Source organism: Setaria italica, chromosome II (genome assembly GCF_000263155.2).
Source record: "Setaria italica strain Yugu1 chromosome II, Setaria_italica_v2.0, whole genome shotgun sequence".
NCBI classification, from domain to species: Eukaryota; Viridiplantae; Streptophyta; class Magnoliopsida; order Poales; family Poaceae; genus Setaria; species Setaria italica.
The window spans coordinates 41,984,418-42,004,242 of NC_028451.1; the positions used below are offsets into that span (position 1 = coordinate 41,984,418).

Below are 19,825 nucleotides of genomic sequence, written 5' to 3' on the forward strand. Positions count from 1 at the left end.
GCCGCCCCGGTCCTCCTCCGCCCCTCCGCCACCACGGCGCCGCCCCGGCACTCCTCCGCCCCTCCGCCACCACCGGGGACAAGGATGGAAAGTGACGAGGAGGAGCCGGAATAAGCCACTTTTTTTGGCTTCCGGTGGATGGAGAAACGTAGAGACCGCATTTTGCGGGGCTTCTACTGGCTTTCGCGGGTGAGCCGTTTTGCCTTCTCCCGTTTGGCACGGCTTCATCAAAAGCCATCCTAGAAGCCGCTCGATGAGCCGTGCCAAAGGGGCCCTAAATCATCTCATGGAGGAATTTTTGCACTAAGTCGAACTAAGATATCATCTGAACAAGGAAGGGGCGACTAGGGCCTATTTAGATACGAAGTTTTTTATTTTAGAAATGTGACGATTTTATGAAATATTTTGGTTTTGAAAATAACAGCTGTTTGGATGTAACAATTAACAATTCTTTACAGACTTGAAAGCCGCATATAAGCATATTGCTACGACTCTAGTTTGTTGTCAAACTACAACGTCCAATCATGCTCCACTTTTTTTATAAAGAAAAGAAAAAAAAAAGAAAGGGAACTAAGATCACGTGGCCCATGCGTGTCTCTATCCACGATTCCTTGTCGTCGAGCTCCCATCCCATCTACTCCGAGCGATCACAATTCTTTGTGATCCATTTTCACAAGCGAAGAAAAGGGGAAAGACAAAAAGGCACCTTTTTTTTTAATGAAAGGAGGAATCCGATCGCAATTTGCGAGGGCACAAAGCTGCCCTGTAGCATTTCGTGACCCACGACCACGAGTGAGTGCCTGTATTTCCACTCTCGCATCCGCTCCTCCTCCAGAAAAGATCCCCTCCAAATCCGAGGCAGCATCCGGTTACTCTTGTCCCCCACTACCACCGGGGGGACCAAGAAGGCAAGAACCCCCGAATATGGCTTCGCGGCGCCTGCGGATCAGCTCCGTCCACCTCGCCGCCCCCCTGGTGGTTTGGCTTCCCAGTTCCCACCGTGGCATCGCCGAGCAGATGGTAACCACCAAGGGAATCGCTTTCTTTGGATATTTTTGAGGAGCGCGGAGTGTGGAGCTTACGGGAATTTGGCTGCATGTTTCTCTTGCAGACGAGGGGTTAGTCAGCTCAGCTCTGCTCGCCATTTCGTTTCGTCCCGTAGGAACACTTCGTCGAACAGTTGGTGTGCGGCCACCGGAGCAGCAGGAGCGCCAGGCGAAATGGGCGGGCAGAACGGGGTTTCTTGATTCTTGGAGTTGGAGGCCACTGATGTGTCTAGCTTCTCGCGCTCAAGCAGTTCATTGCTCGTCCAGTTGCAATTGCTGAATTCGGAGTCAAGGAACCAACCAAATAGCTCTCTGGGTTTCTGGACGCCAGCTCTGCTCCCCCATTTCATTCTTTGCAGAGTTTAATTGAAGAGGCCCTGTAGAGATCAAAGGTCGTCAGGAACGCGATACTCTCTTCTTGGTTCTCGGAGATGGGCTATTCTCACCTTGCCGCTCTGCTTCTGTGTGCCTGCATGTTCGCCAGTGGAACCACGGCAGGTAACCAGAATGGCACCGGTGTTCCCACAAGGCCGGCTGAGGTGCGCATCGGTGCGCTGTTCACGTTTGACTCGGTTATCGGGAAGGCGGTGAGGCCCGCTATTGAGCTTGCTGTTGCGCATGTCAATGCCGATCCTAGCATACTCCGGGGGACGAAACTGAGTGTTCTTATGCAGGACACTAAATGCAGTGGATTTGTTGGCACCATAGAAGGTCTGACACTCTCTGACCACCCTCCTTCTGCATCTATATTTGTAATTCGATCCTGACTTTATCTTTTCTTTGCGATTTTGTATCAATATCACTATTTAGTTAAGCTTTCTTTGGCCTTGTTAGCAATTAGAGACAGCATAACCAGTGATGCATATTATAGGAATTAACAACTTGCCATTTTTAGTCTACATGTGGAGAAAACAACAAGAACTGATGCCTTAGCTAGGAATTGCAATGGAAACACTATTTGCATCAGTCTGTAACTTTGTTGTTCCTGTATATCAGAAATGAAGCAAAAGTCAGATATTATGGTCAACACCATAGTCGCGTTAGGTATAGATGAAATTAAACATAGACTTCCCAAGTTTCCTGCCATAGGAAGTATGCAGAAAGTCCTAGTAAATTCTTGTTCCTGTGCCAACCATACTTGGTTGAACTTGCCTGTCTTTTATACATACGTAGACAATGGAGAACTTTGTCTATTCTTATTAGATTGAAGTGATAATGTAATTTTACACTTTGGAAGCTCGGAGAGCTTAACAAATTTTTTTTCTTGTCCAGCATTGCAGCTTCTGGCTAAAGATGTAGTCGCTGTATTAGGTCCACAATCCTCAGCTGTTGCTCATGTCATTTGCCATGCTGTCAATGAACTCCATGTCCCTCTTGTCTCTTTCTCAGCCACTGATCCTACCCTTTCTTCCCTTGAATACCCTTATTTTGTGAGGGCTACACAAAGTGATTACTACCAAATGGGTGCTATCGCTAGCATCATTAGCTATTATCGATGGAAACAAGTCATCGCCATATATGTTGATGATGACTATGGTAGAGGTGGCATCATGGCACTAGGTGATGCCCTTGCAAAAAGGAAGTGCAAGATAGCTTACAAAGCTAAGTTGCCACCTGGTGCTGCAAATACTACTGTCGAGGATATCTTGATGCAGGTAAATGAAATGGAGTCACGTGTCTATGTTGTCCACGTTAACCCTGACTCTGGTCTTAACGTGTTCTCAGCTGCAAAATCTTTGGGGATGATGAGCAGTGGCTATGTATGGATAGCAACAGACTGGCTTTCTGAAGTGATAGATTCGTCTGTGCATGATAATCCTGCTGTAATGGAACATACACAGGGTGTTCTTGTGCTTCGGCAGCATGTCCCTGTTTCTGAAATTCAGCATGCACTGTTGCCCAAGTGGAATAATCTTACCAGGAATGGAATCGCTTACTCTATGCGTGCTTATGACTCTGTATGGTTAGTTGCTCATGCTATTGAGCGATTTCTGAGCGAAGGGAATGCTATATCTTTCTCTGCAGACCCAAATTTGGTAACTACAAAAGGAAGTAGCCTTCAGTTAGATTCTCTTAGGATATTCAACAATGGAAATAAACTACTGGAGAAAGTGTGGAGCGCGAATTTCTCAGGGGTTTCTGGTCCAGTTCAATTTACCTTGGACAGGAATTTGGTCCACCCAGCTTACGATATTCTGAATATTGGTGGTACAGGATTAAGAACTATTGGATATTGGTCAAATTTTTCAGGTCTCTCAGTTGTTGCTCCTGAAAAGTTAAATTTATCATCACTGAACTCATCAACCAACAATGTACAGCTCCATAGTGCTATATGGCCTGGTCAGGTTTCTGAGACGCCTCGTGGTTGGGTGTTTTCATATCATGGGAAGCCTATGAGGATTGGAGTACCTCTCCGAACAAGCTACAAAGAGTTTGTTATGCAAGATGATGGACCTGATGGAGTAAAGGGATTTGCAGTTGATGTCTTTAAAGCTGCAATAAGCCTGTTGCCATATCCAGTTTCATGCAATTTTGTTTTATTTGGAGATGGTTTGAAGAATCCTAGCTACAGTGACCTTGTTCAGAAGGTTTCTGAAAATGTGAGTAGGTTCCCCACATCCTTTTCAATTCTGAAATTTATCATAGGTGCCTTCATATTTCATTATACAGGTGTTCTTAATTCTGTTTTTTCTGCCCATTTAGTACTTTGACGCTGCAATAGGGGACATTGCTATAGTGACGAATCGAACAAGACTTGTTGATTTTACCCAGCCGTATATCGAATCGGGTCTCATTATTGTAGCTCCAGCAAGGGAGATTGAATCAAATGCTTGGGCTTTTCTGAAACCATTTACCTTCCAGATGTGGTGTGTCCTAGGTGTCATCTTCCTCTTTGTGGGTGCAGTTGTTTGGGTACTTGAACACCGCACTAATACTGAGTTCCGTGGACCTCCAAGGCAGCAAATTATGACTGTGTGCTGGTTAGTATCTGCATCCTGTAGCTACTTCTTTCCTCTTTTGTTTTTTCTAACTTGCTGTTTTTTTTAATTATGGGACTTCTTGCATTTTCAGGTTTAGTTTCTCTACCATGTTCTTTGCACACAGTAAGTGTTGATGTGAAACTAGTCAGAATATTTCAAAGGTTTCCTAGTCCACTCATAACCTCCTTTCTCATTTCTTTACACAGGAGAGAACACAGTCAGCACACTTGGTAGATTCGTGCTGCTGATCTGGCTCTTTGTCGTGCTGATTATTAACTCAAGCTACACTGCAAGCTTGACATCACTTCTCACAGTTCAGGAGCTGACATCAGGGATTCAGGGCCTCGATAGCTTGATCTCGAGTTCAAGTACAATTGGCTATCAAGTTGGATCTTTTTCCAGAAACTACCTTGTCGATGAGCTCAATATTGCTGAGTCCCGTTTAGTGCCACTAAATAGCCCGTCAGATTATGCAAGAGCTCTAGAGCTAGGGTCAGGAAATGGTGGTGTGGCTGCAATTATTGATGAGCTTCCGTATGTTGAGATCTTCTTGTCAAAATACTGCAAATTCAAGACAGTTGGTCAGGTTTTCACAAAAAGTGGATGGGGATTTGTAAGTTGATTTGCTTGCTGTAATCAAAACACACACATGCATTTCTCTTCAAAGTATCTTGTGATCATACTTTCTTCTGTTGTAGGCCTTCCCAAGAGACTCACCTCTCGCCGAGGACTTGTCAACAGCGATCCTGACACTATCAGAGAATGGCAATCTCCAGAGGATCCATGATGAATGGTTAAGTGGGACAGAGTGCAGTGCAGACAACAATGCGGCCGCGTCGAACTCCTTGAGCCTGTCGAGCTTCTGGGGCCTCTTCCTCATCTGTGGCCTTGCATGTCTCCTTGCTCTTGTGATTTTCTTCCTTCGCATATTTTGCCAGTACAGCAGGTACAGTAACCAGGTGGAGCAGTTTCCTGAGCCCCAGATTGTAAATCGACCAGCAAGGTTAACTACCATCAAGTCATTGATCTCTTTTGTTGATAAGAAGGAGGAGGAGGTGAAGAATGCTCTCAAGAAAAGACCAAATGGCAGTCAGCATCCAAGCATAGGTGACAGTCAGCATCCAAGCATAGGCAATACAGCTACAGAAGAACAATCCACATTACCAACATAACACCTTGCACCACTGCATTACTAACTATATGAGAATAATGCGCAAAACTGCACTGAAGTGGAAGTTTTCCTAACACAGAGGCCTAATTGGCGAGGAAGGGGTTTTCTTGGCTGTGGTTTGTTATGACTTCTGACTGGAAAACGTAGCGTTGAAAGCAGCTTCGGAGTATTGCCTCCTGGTAAAGTGCAACAGAGTTTGAGTTTTATTTTTTTCCAACAGCAACAAATCTGGATCTCCTAGCAGCAATTTCTGAGAGAAGTAGCATCCTGTTGCAGCTTCAACTTCTGGCAAGTTGGCCTTCTTCGTTTTGAAGTAACTCCTACAGAAGTTCGTGTAGCAAACATCTGAAGCATCTGCTTCCTAATAAGTTGGGAAGTTAGAATCTTTGTTTGGTGTGGTATGTGGCCAGTTGTGCATGACCTTTCATCTTTCTGAAGACGTAACATATCTACCCCTTCCCCCTTCCACTGCGGCAGTGCAAGGAGACCATTTCAGAGCAGAATCTCTGACCTCACCCATTTTGTCAGACTCACATCCACCCTGATGCAACACTCTGAACTAGCATTCTGTTCTGAATAGAAGCATTGAGATCAGGGAAATTTCTCTGTGATGTACTGCCTAGATAAAGAGAAATCGATGTACACTACTTTGTAATCCTAACTCAAAATACATCAATTCGGCATGTTAACTCCTCATGCAATGACTGTAATTGCAGCATTTTGCGAAACCAGAGCAGCCTTAAACCAGATGAGGATTTGGCAGGTAGTATGAGCACATCCTGCATGTCTGCAGCATCCGTCTAGCCCTCTTGCAGCCCCACGGTTAACGCTGGTAGCCAGGATATCCAAATCGCTGACCCCGATCCTGCTCCGACTGGGACAACTCAGTTCCGGTAACGTTAGTGCTATCGTCTCCCAATCCTCTCATCTTTCAGAAAACGAGCTGGTGCCAACCTCTAGTTGATTGGAAATGGGACGCATGGGTTCCATGGAAAAGGTAGACAGATGCTTCTAAACAGGACGTCTCGCCGGCCTAGGTAGGTTAGGTTCCGACGTGTACAGGCTCTGGAGATTGGGGCGTGAAAAAAAAAATGTACGTATGCAACGTCGCTGTCTCGGCAACTACCTGTTACAGCCTTACAGGTGTTGGAGAACCCTTTGGGCTCGGTTAGAAAATAGCTAGCGACTGGCCCATCTTTATCTGCCCATCCATGTATTTTGGAACGTAACGGTGAATTTTCGCAGAGTTCCCTTCAGCACATCAGTTCAAAATGTTACCTCTGAATGCATGCGGAGAACACCTCCTGCAACTGTTTAAAAATTACATCTGAATTTGTAGGATAAATAGTCAAATAGAATCGCCGCCCTGTGGACACGCACGCCCAAGAACCAACGTGCCTTTGTTGACGACCAAAATGGGCAGACTTGGTCGGACCTGTTTAGACCGGTCTCTCAAACGGTTAGACCGATTTAGTCAAAGTGCTCAAAATACAAATTGAACTTCACTATTGTGTAGCTCTCATCGAGTAGATCAAAACGTATATGAATTTGGAGTTCGGATGAGAGAGTTATGACCTCGGGAAGATTTGCACCTGGGCGGTCAGACCGTCCAAGTTAGGACTTAGGAGTTGTATTTTGACAAGAAATTTGTTAGGGTTTCAACTCCATTAGAGGCGGGATCTCCCCTCCCTATAAATATAAAGGGTCACAGCTGAATTATCAGTCTACTATTTGCCTTTTATCTTTTCTCTTTGCCTTAGCTTTTCCAATCCCCATCTGCTGTTATTTCTTCATCTCAACGACGTCTGAGGATATTTTAGGTGGTCTGCCCTGACGGAGTCCCTTCCGGACAAGCGTTCGTTAGTTTCTTCGCCATGCTCTTCGGCAAAACTGGCCTGACCGGCCACCCACAACGGTCTGACCAGCCCCCACGCAGAGGAGCTGCAAGGAGCTCCTCCGCACGCCGCATGTTCGAGTGCGTTCGTGTGCAACACACTGTTCGTTGTTCGTAGGGGGGTCGTACTCGTACGTGCTCCGAGCACCGTACCCGTGTGCGTACGTGACAGCCGATAAGGCCCGGTCCGGACAAAACAAATCTGCACGGCACCGACGTGTGCCAAAACCAGTGCCCATGATGCCCATGCGTGTCGCCTGGCGTTTTGACTTGTGCCACGAGATCACATCACCAAAGGTTACACGTGAAGGGTCCTGCTGCTACACGCCACGCCGCCGCAGGACACGGGACTCGACGGCAACGGCTCACCGGAACGGCGAGGTGTCCGGTGTGTGTCATGATGGTCGTATCCAAAGGTAGAGATCTTTATGCATGCAGACGAGACACAGGTCATCATTAATTAAACAAGAGGATCCATCGGAGAACGGCCGGAGCCGACCCCGCGAGAAAGCGCCGTACGTCGGCGCGCGGCCGGGGTAGGCTTGCTTTTTCTCTCGGATGCACACGTGGTACGTGGCCCGTGCAGGCCGTGCCCGGCCCGGCCGCCGGCGGCCGGCCGGTGCCCAACCTGCAGAAGCAAAGATGGTATGGTGGCCGGCCGCCGGCGCTAAGCACGCATAATGGGGCCTAACGCAGCGCCCATGTCGTTTACTTCCTGTTGGGCGATGCTGATGGATAGGACCATAGGATATGTGCACATGATGAGGAGCGAGGTGGTGCATGCGAGTAAGCAAAAACCGCCGGCTGGAGCATCGATCTGGATGCTTATATCTTTGTGATCTTGCATTGATGATATGTTATACATCTGTACATATAGATGAGATCGACTAGCTAGCTGCCTTTTGCAATGCTGTGTTGTGTGAACATGACATGAGTAGCGATGTGCTTCAAGGGAAGGCAAAGGGGGGGGATCGATGGAGAAAGTGTTCTTTGTGCTTGTGGTTCGTGATTCCACTTGTCTAGCTGCTTTTGCGCTCATGCTCTGCTCTTTCGGTAGTGGTAGGGCTGTCAAGGAAATAACCTAAGCACGGGGCTTGTGTAAAGGGAAGACGATGATGCATGCCATTCAAGGTTGTTAGCCAATCTCCTGCTGGCTGGTTGGTTAGTTTAGTATTGTAAGGTTGATTATATTGAGTTGGTTTGTTACTTTGTTTATTGCAAGGTTAAATATTGGAACTAACATGAAAAGAAAAGGCTCATCAACAGGGAGAGCCGTATGTCTGATTTCGTCTTACATAAGAGTATCTCAGACTTCGAACCTGGATACACTAGAGTTCATCGCTCTACCGTAGCGTCGTGAGAAGCTTTTGGTAATATTGAAACTAATAGCAGCAAGCATTTCTTATGGGATAAGTCATCGATTCGAAGCCCGCAAAAGAATATTGAAACTAGAAATTAAAACATAATTTTATGAGAGTACTAAGAAAAATAAATCAAGTAGTATCAATTTCCTATATATAGTTTCAGATTTGAAATAAAAAGTGGTCAAAGTTTCGATATTTTCGCGGTGCAGATTGCCATACATGTATAAATGCATGTATTATGACGTTAAATAAAAAATGAATGAATTGAGGTTATATAACGCATGGTTGGTGCTGTTGGAAGGGTACTGCAGCACCAACCACCAAGAAAGCTTGTGTTTTCCTTAAGCTGTTTCCTGTAAGCATCTCCAAGGTATCAAAATACGTAAATACATTTTCTTTGGAAAAAAGGTATCATAGATCATAATCCACTTTTGTTTACTTCTTACTTCATTCAGCGAGATTTTTTTTAAGGCAAGATAGGATCACCTTCCCGCAAATGAAATAAATAAATAATCATCTTTTTTTTTTAAAAAAAAAAGCAGCACCAGCTAGTTCAGTGAGATTCTCTTGGTTCAAAGGATGCAAATTTGACTGTGGACACGAATTCAGTATAATTGTCTCGGTAGACAAATATAGACCGACGAACTGTCTCCGTAAGCAAATATGGAACGAGTCACCGTACGTACACTTGTCTCTGCGTTCTGAAACCAACACTTTCGGACCTTCTGGCGGTTGCAATTGCAACATCATCAATCGCTACGTGCTCATCAGCAGTAGCAGCACATGAGCCGACAAACTCTGCCAAGAATTTTTCTAACGTGAGCCATGCACGCAAGAGCCCTTTCAGCCATGCATGCAAGAAACGATTTTCCTTTCCTTCAGGTCACGACACGGTAGGTACGGATCCTGAGAATATGAATCGATGGCCGGTGTGGCCTGGGGTTCTAGTTACAAATGCCCTATAACTGTTTGTGCATTATTCATTTGTACCTTATCATGGGATGTACAACAACGGCATTGTTAATTCCTAAACCGTAGAGGCACCATCGCTCAATTGTCATTGTCAGTTAGTTGTAGAGGGATTGGTTGTCATCTGGGACAAGGATTAAAGATGAGATGGATCTTTAACTCATTTGCCTAGCTACAGTCTCAATCAAGGACCTTATACTGCTCGTTTATGTATTGTGATTGACATGATCACTCCACCTAAAGCTGCAACAAAACTAACTCATGTAATCATTCATAACGGCCGCCAAGGTTCATACACAAGGTCATGTATACTATTCTTCTACAGACCCTGCAGTTAGCTACATAAAGATCATCGATGAGGCATCAAGTGTAGTTTAAGTGAAGCCGATCAAGAATGATTTAGTTTATCAGAGTGCACTCAAGTGAATGGGTCAAGCCAACCGAAGGGAACTCCAACCGACTCGATGCTGCTGGTTTTTATTCTTCTGAAATCAATCACCCAAGTCGTCAACGAAAAGATGCTGGCTACTGTAGTAGCCCCCAAAATGAACATAAAGATTTGGCAAAGCAAATTTGGCACCTTGTTGCTGCACTGGTCCACACGTACGACGGCTGCTCTTGTGCCATGAACTAGTGTTGCAAAGGTACACTGTCACTGTGCATGGTGCAGCACAACCCAACCAGCTATTGGTTGCCCTAGCTCATCGACACCTTAAAGCCTTGTTTACTCTATAGCTATACTTGTGGTTAGTGGCTAGAAGCATAAGTATATAACCCAACAACCACATTAGCGCACCGTTAACCCATCATTTTCTCCATCCGCAGACCGATCACGAGATGCCTGTGGACTCTGACTCAGCTCTCTCTTACCTAGGGAATATGGATGTCTGGAAGAGTAAAGTGCCCTGAAATCATCTAAAACTTACACTAATTATTTACTTCTATGACTAATTATTAATGATAAATGATGTTAACTTTAATATTACTAATAAAGTAATTGTGTACACCATTTAAAGTATTAAAAACTTATCTATTTGATAAATGACTAATCATGTTAGTCTAATATTACTAGTGATATATAGAAATAATGATAATGTTTAATTAATTTTAATGTGGCTAATCATATTAATTTTAAATACATTATCCTATTTTATTTAATGAATAAATTATATTTATATGTATTGATGTACTTATTTTCTTATTAAATAATTTATATATTTATGGAATTATTTATTTAAATGATATTCATTTGATATATATTTAGTTATTTAAATATTTATTAATAAATATATTATTTTCAATAAGCTATCTATTGTGTGCTATCCTCATAATTTACCCCCTACTTATAGCATGATTTTTTTATCTACTATAAAACCATTAATAAAGCAAATTGATGCTCTACGTTCCAAGTCAAGTAAGTATCCGAATGCGAATCCGAATTCGAACTATTCATTTTGTATTCATATCCGATATGATTCGTATTCGTATCCGAATTCGAATCCGAATACGAATAAAAATATGGTAAATAGTGCCATCCAAATTCAATTCACTGAGTATTCGATCCCTACTCTTACCGTCCGTGGTCATCAGAGCCCTTTTCAGGCATTCATGACACAACAACGCATGACTGCAAGCTCTGCAAAAGCTCCTCGCCTCCCCAGGAAAAAAAAAACGGAGGGAAAAGTGAGTACTCCTAAAAAGCAGGCGAATACGATACTGGTGTGCATGCAGCTGCCCGTGCCGCTCCTGGCCTGCATCGGGGCGCCGCCGGCCTGTTTCTCGTAAATGTGGCTTCCAGCGAGCGGCGCGGGGGCCACGGGAACGAACGGGGCATGCGCGGGGCTACGTCTCTGTCTCTCGGGCTCTCGGCACAAGAGAGAACAGATCATAGGACACGAGAACGTGCCCGTGAAAGGAGGCCTCGGTTCCATGCCCGATCGCACAGCGACGATGGGCAGGGGCGGGTCGCTGGCTGCCTAATCCGAGGATCATGGCGCCGGTTGCGCGCCTGCGTGCGCTCCAGTTGCCAGGAAGATATACGCGCATGAGCTAACACTACACTCTTGGCATGGTTGATTAGCAGCAAACCCAGTCCCGACACAACAGATCGAGCTACAGGAGCTATGATTGTTCGTCTCCCTTTCTACGCAACAGAGAGACGCTCGAAAAGGTACGCGTTTCCTGAGTCCCTTTTGGCAAATACGTACAGGTCGGTGCTACGAAAGTTTTGCCGATCGAGAAGAAGAATCTTCTTCATCTTTTTCAAGTCCTTGAGCTACTGCAAATCAATTAAAAGCACACGCGGTAGCATAACGCGCAAGGCACTCGACCGATCGATCAATCGATTCAGCCGTATCATTTCTTCCCTCGATCCTTAGCGTGGAAAAGAGATCCCCTAGCTGGGGAAGATTGCAAGCCCATATCCCGTGCCCGTCGGGTGGGTGTGTCACTGATTCGATCGTCTAGTAGCCATCTAACGCTAGCACTTGCTCAGCTCCCGTCGATCGGTGTGCTCTAGTTCGGTGGGGCTGGCGTTTTCCGTGTTTACAACCAACAGAACGAAGCGAACCACTCCTTACCCTTCCTTGTTTAGACCTGCGATTAGCGTCCTGTGGCTTCTGTCGCCATGTGTTGCAACCGGAGGAGAAATTTGAACACGATAAGATGAGCATAGAAAAATATGCATATATCTTATGAGATTCTTTTTTAAACACAATAGAGATGCAGATGCCCATGCAAATACACCCACACTCAACCTTATGAATACACGCACATAACTCTATCCCTATGAGTATCTCCGCTAGCGCCTTGCTGTCGACGGACACATCGCCTATCAGTGAAAGAATAGCACCGATTAAATCCTGCAGTAAATTCAAAAAAATACGAGCACCAGTGCTGAGTCGATGGCTCGAATCCTAGCGTGCAGGTTACATCACAAGGAATCTTACGAGCTACGCTAATTTCACATCTTATGAGATACTTAAGGTGTAAATTTGTCAAATTTCTAGGGGTGACATCAATTGCAATTCATTGGACATTTATTTATACCACCTTTTTGTCATCTGCTGAGCACCTATCCTCTTCGTTGAGAGCTCCTCCAACAAAACTACGGTTATAGGTGAGAAGTAGGGTGTTTTGTGATTTTCAGTCGTGGAGGGAGTAGCTTGGCAGGGTTGGGTTAGTGGCGGAGCCAGAAGCTACAATTATCCCATGTTAGTGGGCAATTTTTTTTGGGTGGTGTGTGTGTGGGGTGGGGGGGGGGGGGCTTGCTCTTTGGCCCCGCTGGCTACGTCCGTAGCAGGATGTTCCACCGAGACCGGCATCAAGGTAATAATAGTAGAAAAGTGTTAAGAGGAAGAAGGTGCACACGACATGTCACAAGATGGAAATAGGTTCATGGACTCATGCCCTCTGCTTACGTAGAAAAGTTAGGGAAGGAGCATGGGCCATCGGATCTCCATCCTATGGTCTAAATAACATATACACTTTGCGTAATAAAAGATATTTCCTATTAATACCAATCAAGTTTATTTTTGATTGACTAGTATCACAAGCGCACCAACCACCACGAACTAGGGTGGTAATGGATCATAACCCTCATACCTCCTTCACAATCCAATTCAGCTCTATTTTTACGTTCAAAATCATATAATATTATGATCCGACCCTTATTAAACCATCCTTAAATTTGTCCTTTACCACTCCTACCACGAACACGTCAATTTCGCTATACATATTGCAGCACTACGCCGAAAAGAAAAGGTGCGCGTACGTTGGAGACGGCTTCACGGTCGTCCCGTCCATGGCGACGACGACGGCCACCACCATCCCCATCGCAACAGCGACGTTGACGGGACGGGACGGGACGCGCGCAGTCGCGAACGCACCACGCCCCGGCGCCGTCCCCGGCAGAGCGAGTCAAAGTCCATCCATCCGTGCGAGCGCGAGTGCTCCCCCTCGCGACGTCGCCGCCGCTGATGCGCTGACCGTAACCGCCGGTAACAGCCGCGTCACGTTCACGTGCGCCCTCCCCGCAACTGTAGCCGACCCGGACTCACCGCGCTAAGGCCGCCCATGCTCTTGTTTCGTTTCGGAGTTCAGATGGATCGGAGTCTCAGACGAGACGATAAGGTAAAGTTTGGTGGTGTACCGGCAGATGAGATCGGCGGCACGTTGGCGCCGATCCCCGCGCGCCCGGTACAAGATTCACCTGCCGCCTGCCATTGGCAGTGGCGAGCCAGGCCTTTTTTTCTTGTGTTTCCGTCTTGTCCGGGCGTGGCAGTTGGCAGCTGTGCGATGCGTACTACAGTGACAGAAAAATACAGTGGCCGGCGGCATAGTTTAACCGAGATGGGCTGTGGGCACGTACCAGAAGCCATCCAGATTCCAGAGGCCGGCCAGATTGGCATCTCGATCTTGATCGTTCGGGATCACAGATCGTAGGCTGTAGCGAAGCATCGTTAACTTGCATCGCTGTTGGATTGGAGTACGTGCGAGAACGAGATGCCATGGTAGTGTTCTTTTTCTTGATTTTTTTTTTGATAAAGGATGCCATGGAGTTCACGGTGGAGTGAAATAAAGATGGATGGGCGTGGGTGGTTCGGAGGAAAACCACGAGAGGGATGCGGATGTGATGCGACCGAGTCATCCACTACGAATGGATTGGGTGAATGATTCGGGGTTGGATCCCGCGAAAGTTGAGCGGCTAATTACATTATTCAGATTCTTTTGCTCCGTTTGGACGTGTTCTTTCCTTTTAAAAATCTTGAATGCAAACCGAGTTCTTGTTGACACGAGTCAACATAATTATTTTGTTCCACACACAAGGAGATGACTTATTATTTTGCCCCAAAAACAACAAACACTTTTCCGAACATATAAAAAAAATTAACAGATGAAACAGCGAACTTATGCAAGCATCCTTATTAAATCGGAGACTTGAATCTATGTGGGTAGTTAATGTCACAAGTAATCTAAATAATTGCGAGATGCTCAATTTACAACTCATTCGCTAAATCTTGCTGCGATTCCCCCTAGGCTTTGTTTGCAAGCCTTGATTTAGCAGGATCAAATTCAAACCCCGGCCCTATCCTGGTAACTGCTTGTGAAACTCGTTTCATCTTGATCTCTATCCTCTCACCACCGCACTCAACTTCCTCCTAGTTTGGCCGTTGTCCCATCACACTACTGGTCTTTCGCCACAGTGATCGACGACGCGCGTGCCATCTCCCGTTGCGCTAGTGGTTGCCGAATGTCCAAATTCGAACCATCACGTGCATGCCTTTCAATGCACGTTCACGCTCTCCTTTGTGACGGCGCCAAAATTGCGGCGTGGCAATTCATGGCGCGGAACCAAATACGCTCTTTGGTACGGAGCCGCGCCATGAATAATCCTTGCCACCGCTAGAGCGGAGGGACCGCCCGAACGTTGGATCGCCGAATCATTCGGTATCACGGAAATCGCCCCCCGCGACCGTGCCCTCGGGGGAACTTTCTCCTTTCACATCCGGCCCCGCGCGTGAAAATCGGTGGCCGGCGAATGTTACCTTACCCTTGGTCGCCGTCACGCACGTCGTGTGCGGCTGCCGCTGCACGAGTGCGCGGCCATCGCCGTCTGGGAATGGAACCTGCCGGGGGTTTCCCTTTCCCCGCTTCCAGAATGGAACGACGGACGGCTCGGCCAGTAGTAGCCGCCGTTCTGGACTCCCTGACCGCTCCGGAGGAAAAAAACTAGAGCACGTAGCAAGCAGCAACGGCGTCGACGGCTCCAGATTTCCGCACGAGACTTTTGCCGTGGAGGCCGAGACACCCGCCACCGGGGAGCGAAAGCCCCGACGCCGACCCGCTGATGGTAACCGCGGCGCGGCGACTAGCGGTAGCGGGTCCGGTCAACCAACCACCGCCGCCCGCCTCCCTCCGAAACTCCCCGTCCGTCATCCCCCGTCGCGCGCCACGCCCACGCACCAACACCACCACCACCGCCAACGTGACGCCCACCACAGCGCAGACACGCGGGTCCCCCGCTTCCGTTTCGGCGTCTCCCATCAAGTCCCCACGGCCCGACGCGAGCGCGAGCGCCGCGGATAACACCACAGCGAGCAAAGCAAAACCCACGCCGCGCGCGCCCGCCCGCCCGCGATTAACCCGCCCAGCTCGAGGAAGGCGTGCGCCATCCGTGTCCATGGCGCCTCCGCTATAAGGCGAAGGCGAGGGAGGAAAACCTCCAGCCCCAGCCAGCGAGAGCTTCGCGCGGCAGGCCACCAACCTATTTTTGCACGCCCCGTCGCCCCGCCGCCGCTGCTTATACGCCTCCGCGTCCGGGGCCCCTGCTCCCGTCTCTTCTTCTTCCTCTCCCTCTCACCTCCCGCTCCCGCGCCCACCGCCTCCTCCGCGCCCCCCGCACCAAGGCCAGCCTCCCCGCACGGCGCCGGCGGTGCATGGGAGGCGGGACGACGGCGGTGACGACCACCGCGGCGCCATGACCACCACCACCGCGGCGGCGGCCATGAACGTGGCGGCGGTCGCGCAGCTCTGCGGCGGCGGCGGCCGGCGCGGCCGGAAGGCGCAGGGCCCCCGGGTCGACCTGCGCTGGGCGCGCCTGCTCCGCCTCGCCGTCGTCAGCCGGGTGCTCCGCATCGTGCGGGACCAGCTGCTCGCGTGCTCCTCCTGCGGCGGCGGGGGAGGCGCGGGCGGCGGCGGGGGCCGGGGCGGCGGACGGTACCGCCGCCTCGGCCCGCCAGCGCACGCCGGGGGCGCCATGCTGGCACCGGTCCATAGGGGCGACGAGTGCGTCCCCGGCGCCGCCGGTGACGCGGCGCCTTGCGACGCCGCCGCCGCGGACGGCGAGAACGTTGTCAGCCTCAAGGTCAGCCTGCTCGGCGACTGCCAGATCGGCAAGACCAGCTTCATGGTAATCCATCCACTAATCAACCTTACTCTTCCCGCCCTTCTTCTCCTCATCCTTAATCTGATCGCCATGATTATACCTACTATTACCGTCTTATAACTTAATTAACAATCCCTATAAGATAAGCTCTCTACCTTCTACGCGTCTTCGCCGCCGTCGTCGTCTTGTCGTTGCTGCTTTTGACCTGGCTTAATGCCTTGCTGCGCAACCTTGACGGAGGATTTGATTTGGTTTGGTTTGGTGGTACGGCCATGTCCGTCTGGTGCCCACGCTTTTCTTATTAAGCTTCATCATCAATTGCTCGACCCAACAGAACCTCTAGAATCCGTGTTGCCTAGAACCAAGACAAGTTCGTTATCTCTCTTTATCATCGTGCAATTCCTTCACAATCAAGAGCGTGGAACTGGATTCTGCAATCAGAAATGCCAAATCGAGCCACTGTAAATCTAATCTTCCTGTCGGTGTTCGTTCCTCTGCAGGTTAAGTATGTGGGAGATGACGGGGAGGAGCAGAACGGCTTGCAGATGACGGGCCTGAATCTCATGGACAAGACGATGGCCGTCCGGGGAGCTAGGATTGCCTACAGCATCTGGGACGTCGCAGGTAACCCAGAAAAAAAAAATGTAGTTTGAAGCTGCGATTCTCTTTGCTGGTTCCTTTGGTTCAAATGCCAGATTCCCCAACCTTTCCTGACTATTTTTATGTCCTGTGGAATGGATGCAGGAGACGTCCAGTCTGTCGATCACATCCCAATCGCGTGCAAGGATGCCGTTGCGATCCTTTACATGTTCGATCTCACGAGCCGGTGCACGCTTAATAAGTTCGTGTTCAGATCAATTCCAAATAACTCAAATTCAGAACATTAGAGCAAATTCTTATTTGGTCCTCATTTCTGGTTACCTGTTTATTGGTGCAGTATTATAGATTGGTACGAGAGGGCGAGGAAATGGAATAAGGTTGGTGCATTTTTCTTTGCTGACAGCTTCCTGTGCATCTCGGGTTTCCTTTCTGTAGCATCTGCTGTTATATCTGAACACGTCCTAGTGACTGAACATAAGCAAAAAACTGCTACAAATTGCTGCAAACAGTCAACTGCAGATGGGCTGCCTCCCACTTGTACAATTGCATTTCTGCAGATCACTGTCTGCAACAATTTAATAACTCTGAGATTTGCTCGTATGCTTTTAGAAGCTTACAAGATGAACGGTACTAGCGTGCATTGTCCTTGGTATTGTAACTGAACAATGCTCTTTTTTTTTGGGTCTTCTGACAGACGGCTATTCCAATCCTAATCGGGACAAAGTTTGATGACTTTGCTCAGCTTCCTCTTGAAATGCAATGGGCCATTGTTAACCAGGTGAGCTCTGCATTTTACAATACTGGTTTGTTCTGATCGAAATGTTGTTCTTGGTAGCTTTGTTTCTTGGGTATGGGGCCTTCAGCATCTCCAATGTGGTTTTATCTGTTGCTAGCATAGAAAGATGAGAAATTGCCTTGGTTCTGACGTGGGTAGCTGTGTTGCACATGCTTGTTTCATCTGAAACAATGCAGTTCAACCAAGGCCTGAAAGTAAATAAAGTAACCTCAAGTGAGATATATAAAAACTACCATTGCCCATAACTAGACAACTGTTCTTGAATCTTTTTAGGTGAAACATTTTGGGCTTGTTTCCCATACTCAGCCACAAATCCAAGAATTCTAGCACGATTGCATCCACAAGCACCTCGTCGGTTGGGCACTCCGCACTCCTGTGACAGTGACCGACAGAGCTGCGCTGTAGAGCCCCCAAATCAGAACTTGAATGGGGTACAGTGGACTAATTAAGACTGTTGTCAACAGAGAGTGCTCACCTGTTATTGCACATTGAAGTCACTGGGCCTTATGGTGTTGATCGGAGCCATTGTGAACTAGTATTAGTAGGCCCAAACCACATCATTTGGAGGCGGAGACGATGGGCGCCATGAGCGACAAACTGAAGGGGTCAAACTTCAGAAAAACTTGGGAATTGGGCATGCATTGTCAGGTTTTCATATTGTTGTCCACTTTGCCCAAGTGCCTCTAGATCCGAATTGGAGTGCACGTCAGTCTTCGTTGTGGGCCTTGTACTACAGGACGCAGATTGATGGTCACTCCTCACCGGACATGCTAAAAGAAAAACCGATGGCAACCTTGCATCTAATTGGAACTTTTCTTTTGTTGCATTTGCATATTTCCTAACAAACTCGCGTGTGTTTTCTGTTGCTCGCAGGCCCGGGCATACGCAAGAGCGATGAAGGCGACCCTCTTCTTCTCGAGCGCGACGCACAACATCAACGTGAACAAGATCTTCAAGTTCATCACGGCGAAGCTCTTCAACCTGCCGTGGACGGTGGAGCGCAACCTCACCATCGGCGAGCCCATCATAGACTTCTGACGGCCTCCACTTCTTCCTCCTAACAGATAATTAGGCAGCGCACACGACCCTTGGGGTCGGATCGTGTCTTCCTCTTGCTCTGCTCCTGCTGACCTCCTCCGCCATGAGCCAGCGAGCGAGCGACGACCTCGCCCCGTCGTCCTCGGTCATCCTCTCGATTTCTCGAGGGCCGGGTGCAGGCAAGGCGAGATGCCTTTGTACATATAGGTGACGGTGTCCCCTGCGCGTGTAGGACCCCGGTTGTAACATTTCGCCAGAGTGTATAGGAATCCATGCATGTTTCCATTACTCCGTACCATCTACAGTCCTGCATCATGTTGTACGAATCAACTCCATGATCCTTTTCGTTTCGATGGATCAACCTGACGGGGAGCAAAGTGCTCGCCTCAACATTCCACTCGAAATGGCACGGACGCACGGTGCGAGATGCCTAAGTTAAGGTTCAGGAACCTTTTTTGGAGGTTGATGATGCTCAGGATCTTGGCGGGAGATGTGGTTCAGATTAACAAAGGAACTGCAGTTGCACGTTCGCCATCGCCGTTGAAATTAGTGGACTACCAGTCCGGTTCACGATTTTAGTTTGGGCACATATGCCCCACGAAGAAAAAGTTTCAACAATAAACCGAAAGAAAAAAAAGAACGGTGAGAGCTCTCTTTTGTCTGGACTGAGCAAAATCCTCTCCGAGAGACTCGACATTTGGGCTCAATGTCAGATACCACATTCGGGCCGCTCGACCATAGCAAATAATTCATGGGCTTCTTACGGTCGAGTGTGGGTGAGAGCAGCAGCCCAACAGCAGCTCAGGCGTGGGGCCCACGATGTGGACACGGCCCGAGTACCACCAGCCCCAAGTGTTCGTTCACCAAAGCGATGCAACAAGGAGATCCAAAATGAGAAGGCCATAAAACCCCCATCGCTTCAGAGTTCACAAAATACAGGGTACGTGCAAATCATTTTCACTCATCTTCAGAGAGAAGACAACCGGGAAGCTCGCAATCTTGCTCACGGGGCTCCACACAACTAGTGGACAGAGATGTCATCTCTCACTGTACGTACAACTGTACAAAGTGCTACTTGTG

At 48.0% G+C, this 19,825-nt stretch overlaps 2 protein-coding genes across 4 annotated transcripts; both read left to right on the top strand.

Annotated features, from left to right (window-relative positions):
* The first annotated feature begins 738 nt into the window (after positions 1-738).
* On the top strand, positions 739-5,945 carry LOC101768062 (glutamate receptor 3.4). 2 transcript variants are annotated; one of them, XM_004957829.3, is made up of 7 exons: positions 739-1,020; positions 1,112-1,757; positions 2,319-3,646; positions 3,750-4,027; positions 4,119-4,150; positions 4,234-4,640; positions 4,726-5,945. In XM_004957829.3, exons 2-7 carry the CDS (start codon positions 1,478-1,480, stop codon positions 5,197-5,199), a joined length of 2,799 nt encoding a protein of 932 aa, XP_004957886.1. In that variant the 5' UTR covers positions 739-1,020; positions 1,112-1,477; the 3' UTR covers positions 5,200-5,945. The 2 variants fall into 2 exon arrangements, with proteins under 2 accessions (XP_004957886.1, XP_012699503.1); XM_012844049.2 differs by lacking the exon at positions 739-1,020 and having other exon boundaries at positions 1,031-1,757.
* Positions 5,946-15,488: 9,543 nt separating this feature from the next.
* Positions 15,489-19,142, top strand: LOC101768465 (septum-promoting GTP-binding protein 1). Of its 2 annotated transcripts, none has more exons than XM_012843335.2 (6): positions 15,489-16,335; positions 16,812-16,935; positions 17,056-17,152; positions 17,249-17,288; positions 17,606-17,689; positions 17,981-18,574. In XM_012843335.2, the coding sequence occupies exons 1-6, from the start codon at positions 15,904-15,906 to the stop codon at positions 18,032-18,034; spliced, it is 831 nt and encodes a 276-aa protein (XP_012698789.1). In that variant the 5' UTR covers positions 15,489-15,903; the 3' UTR covers positions 18,035-18,574. The 2 variants fall into 2 exon arrangements, with proteins under 2 accessions (XP_012698789.1, XP_004957887.1); XM_004957830.3 differs by lacking the exon at positions 17,981-18,574 and adding an exon at positions 18,581-19,142 and having other exon boundaries at positions 15,500-16,335.
* Positions 19,143-19,825: the final 683 nt, after the last annotated feature.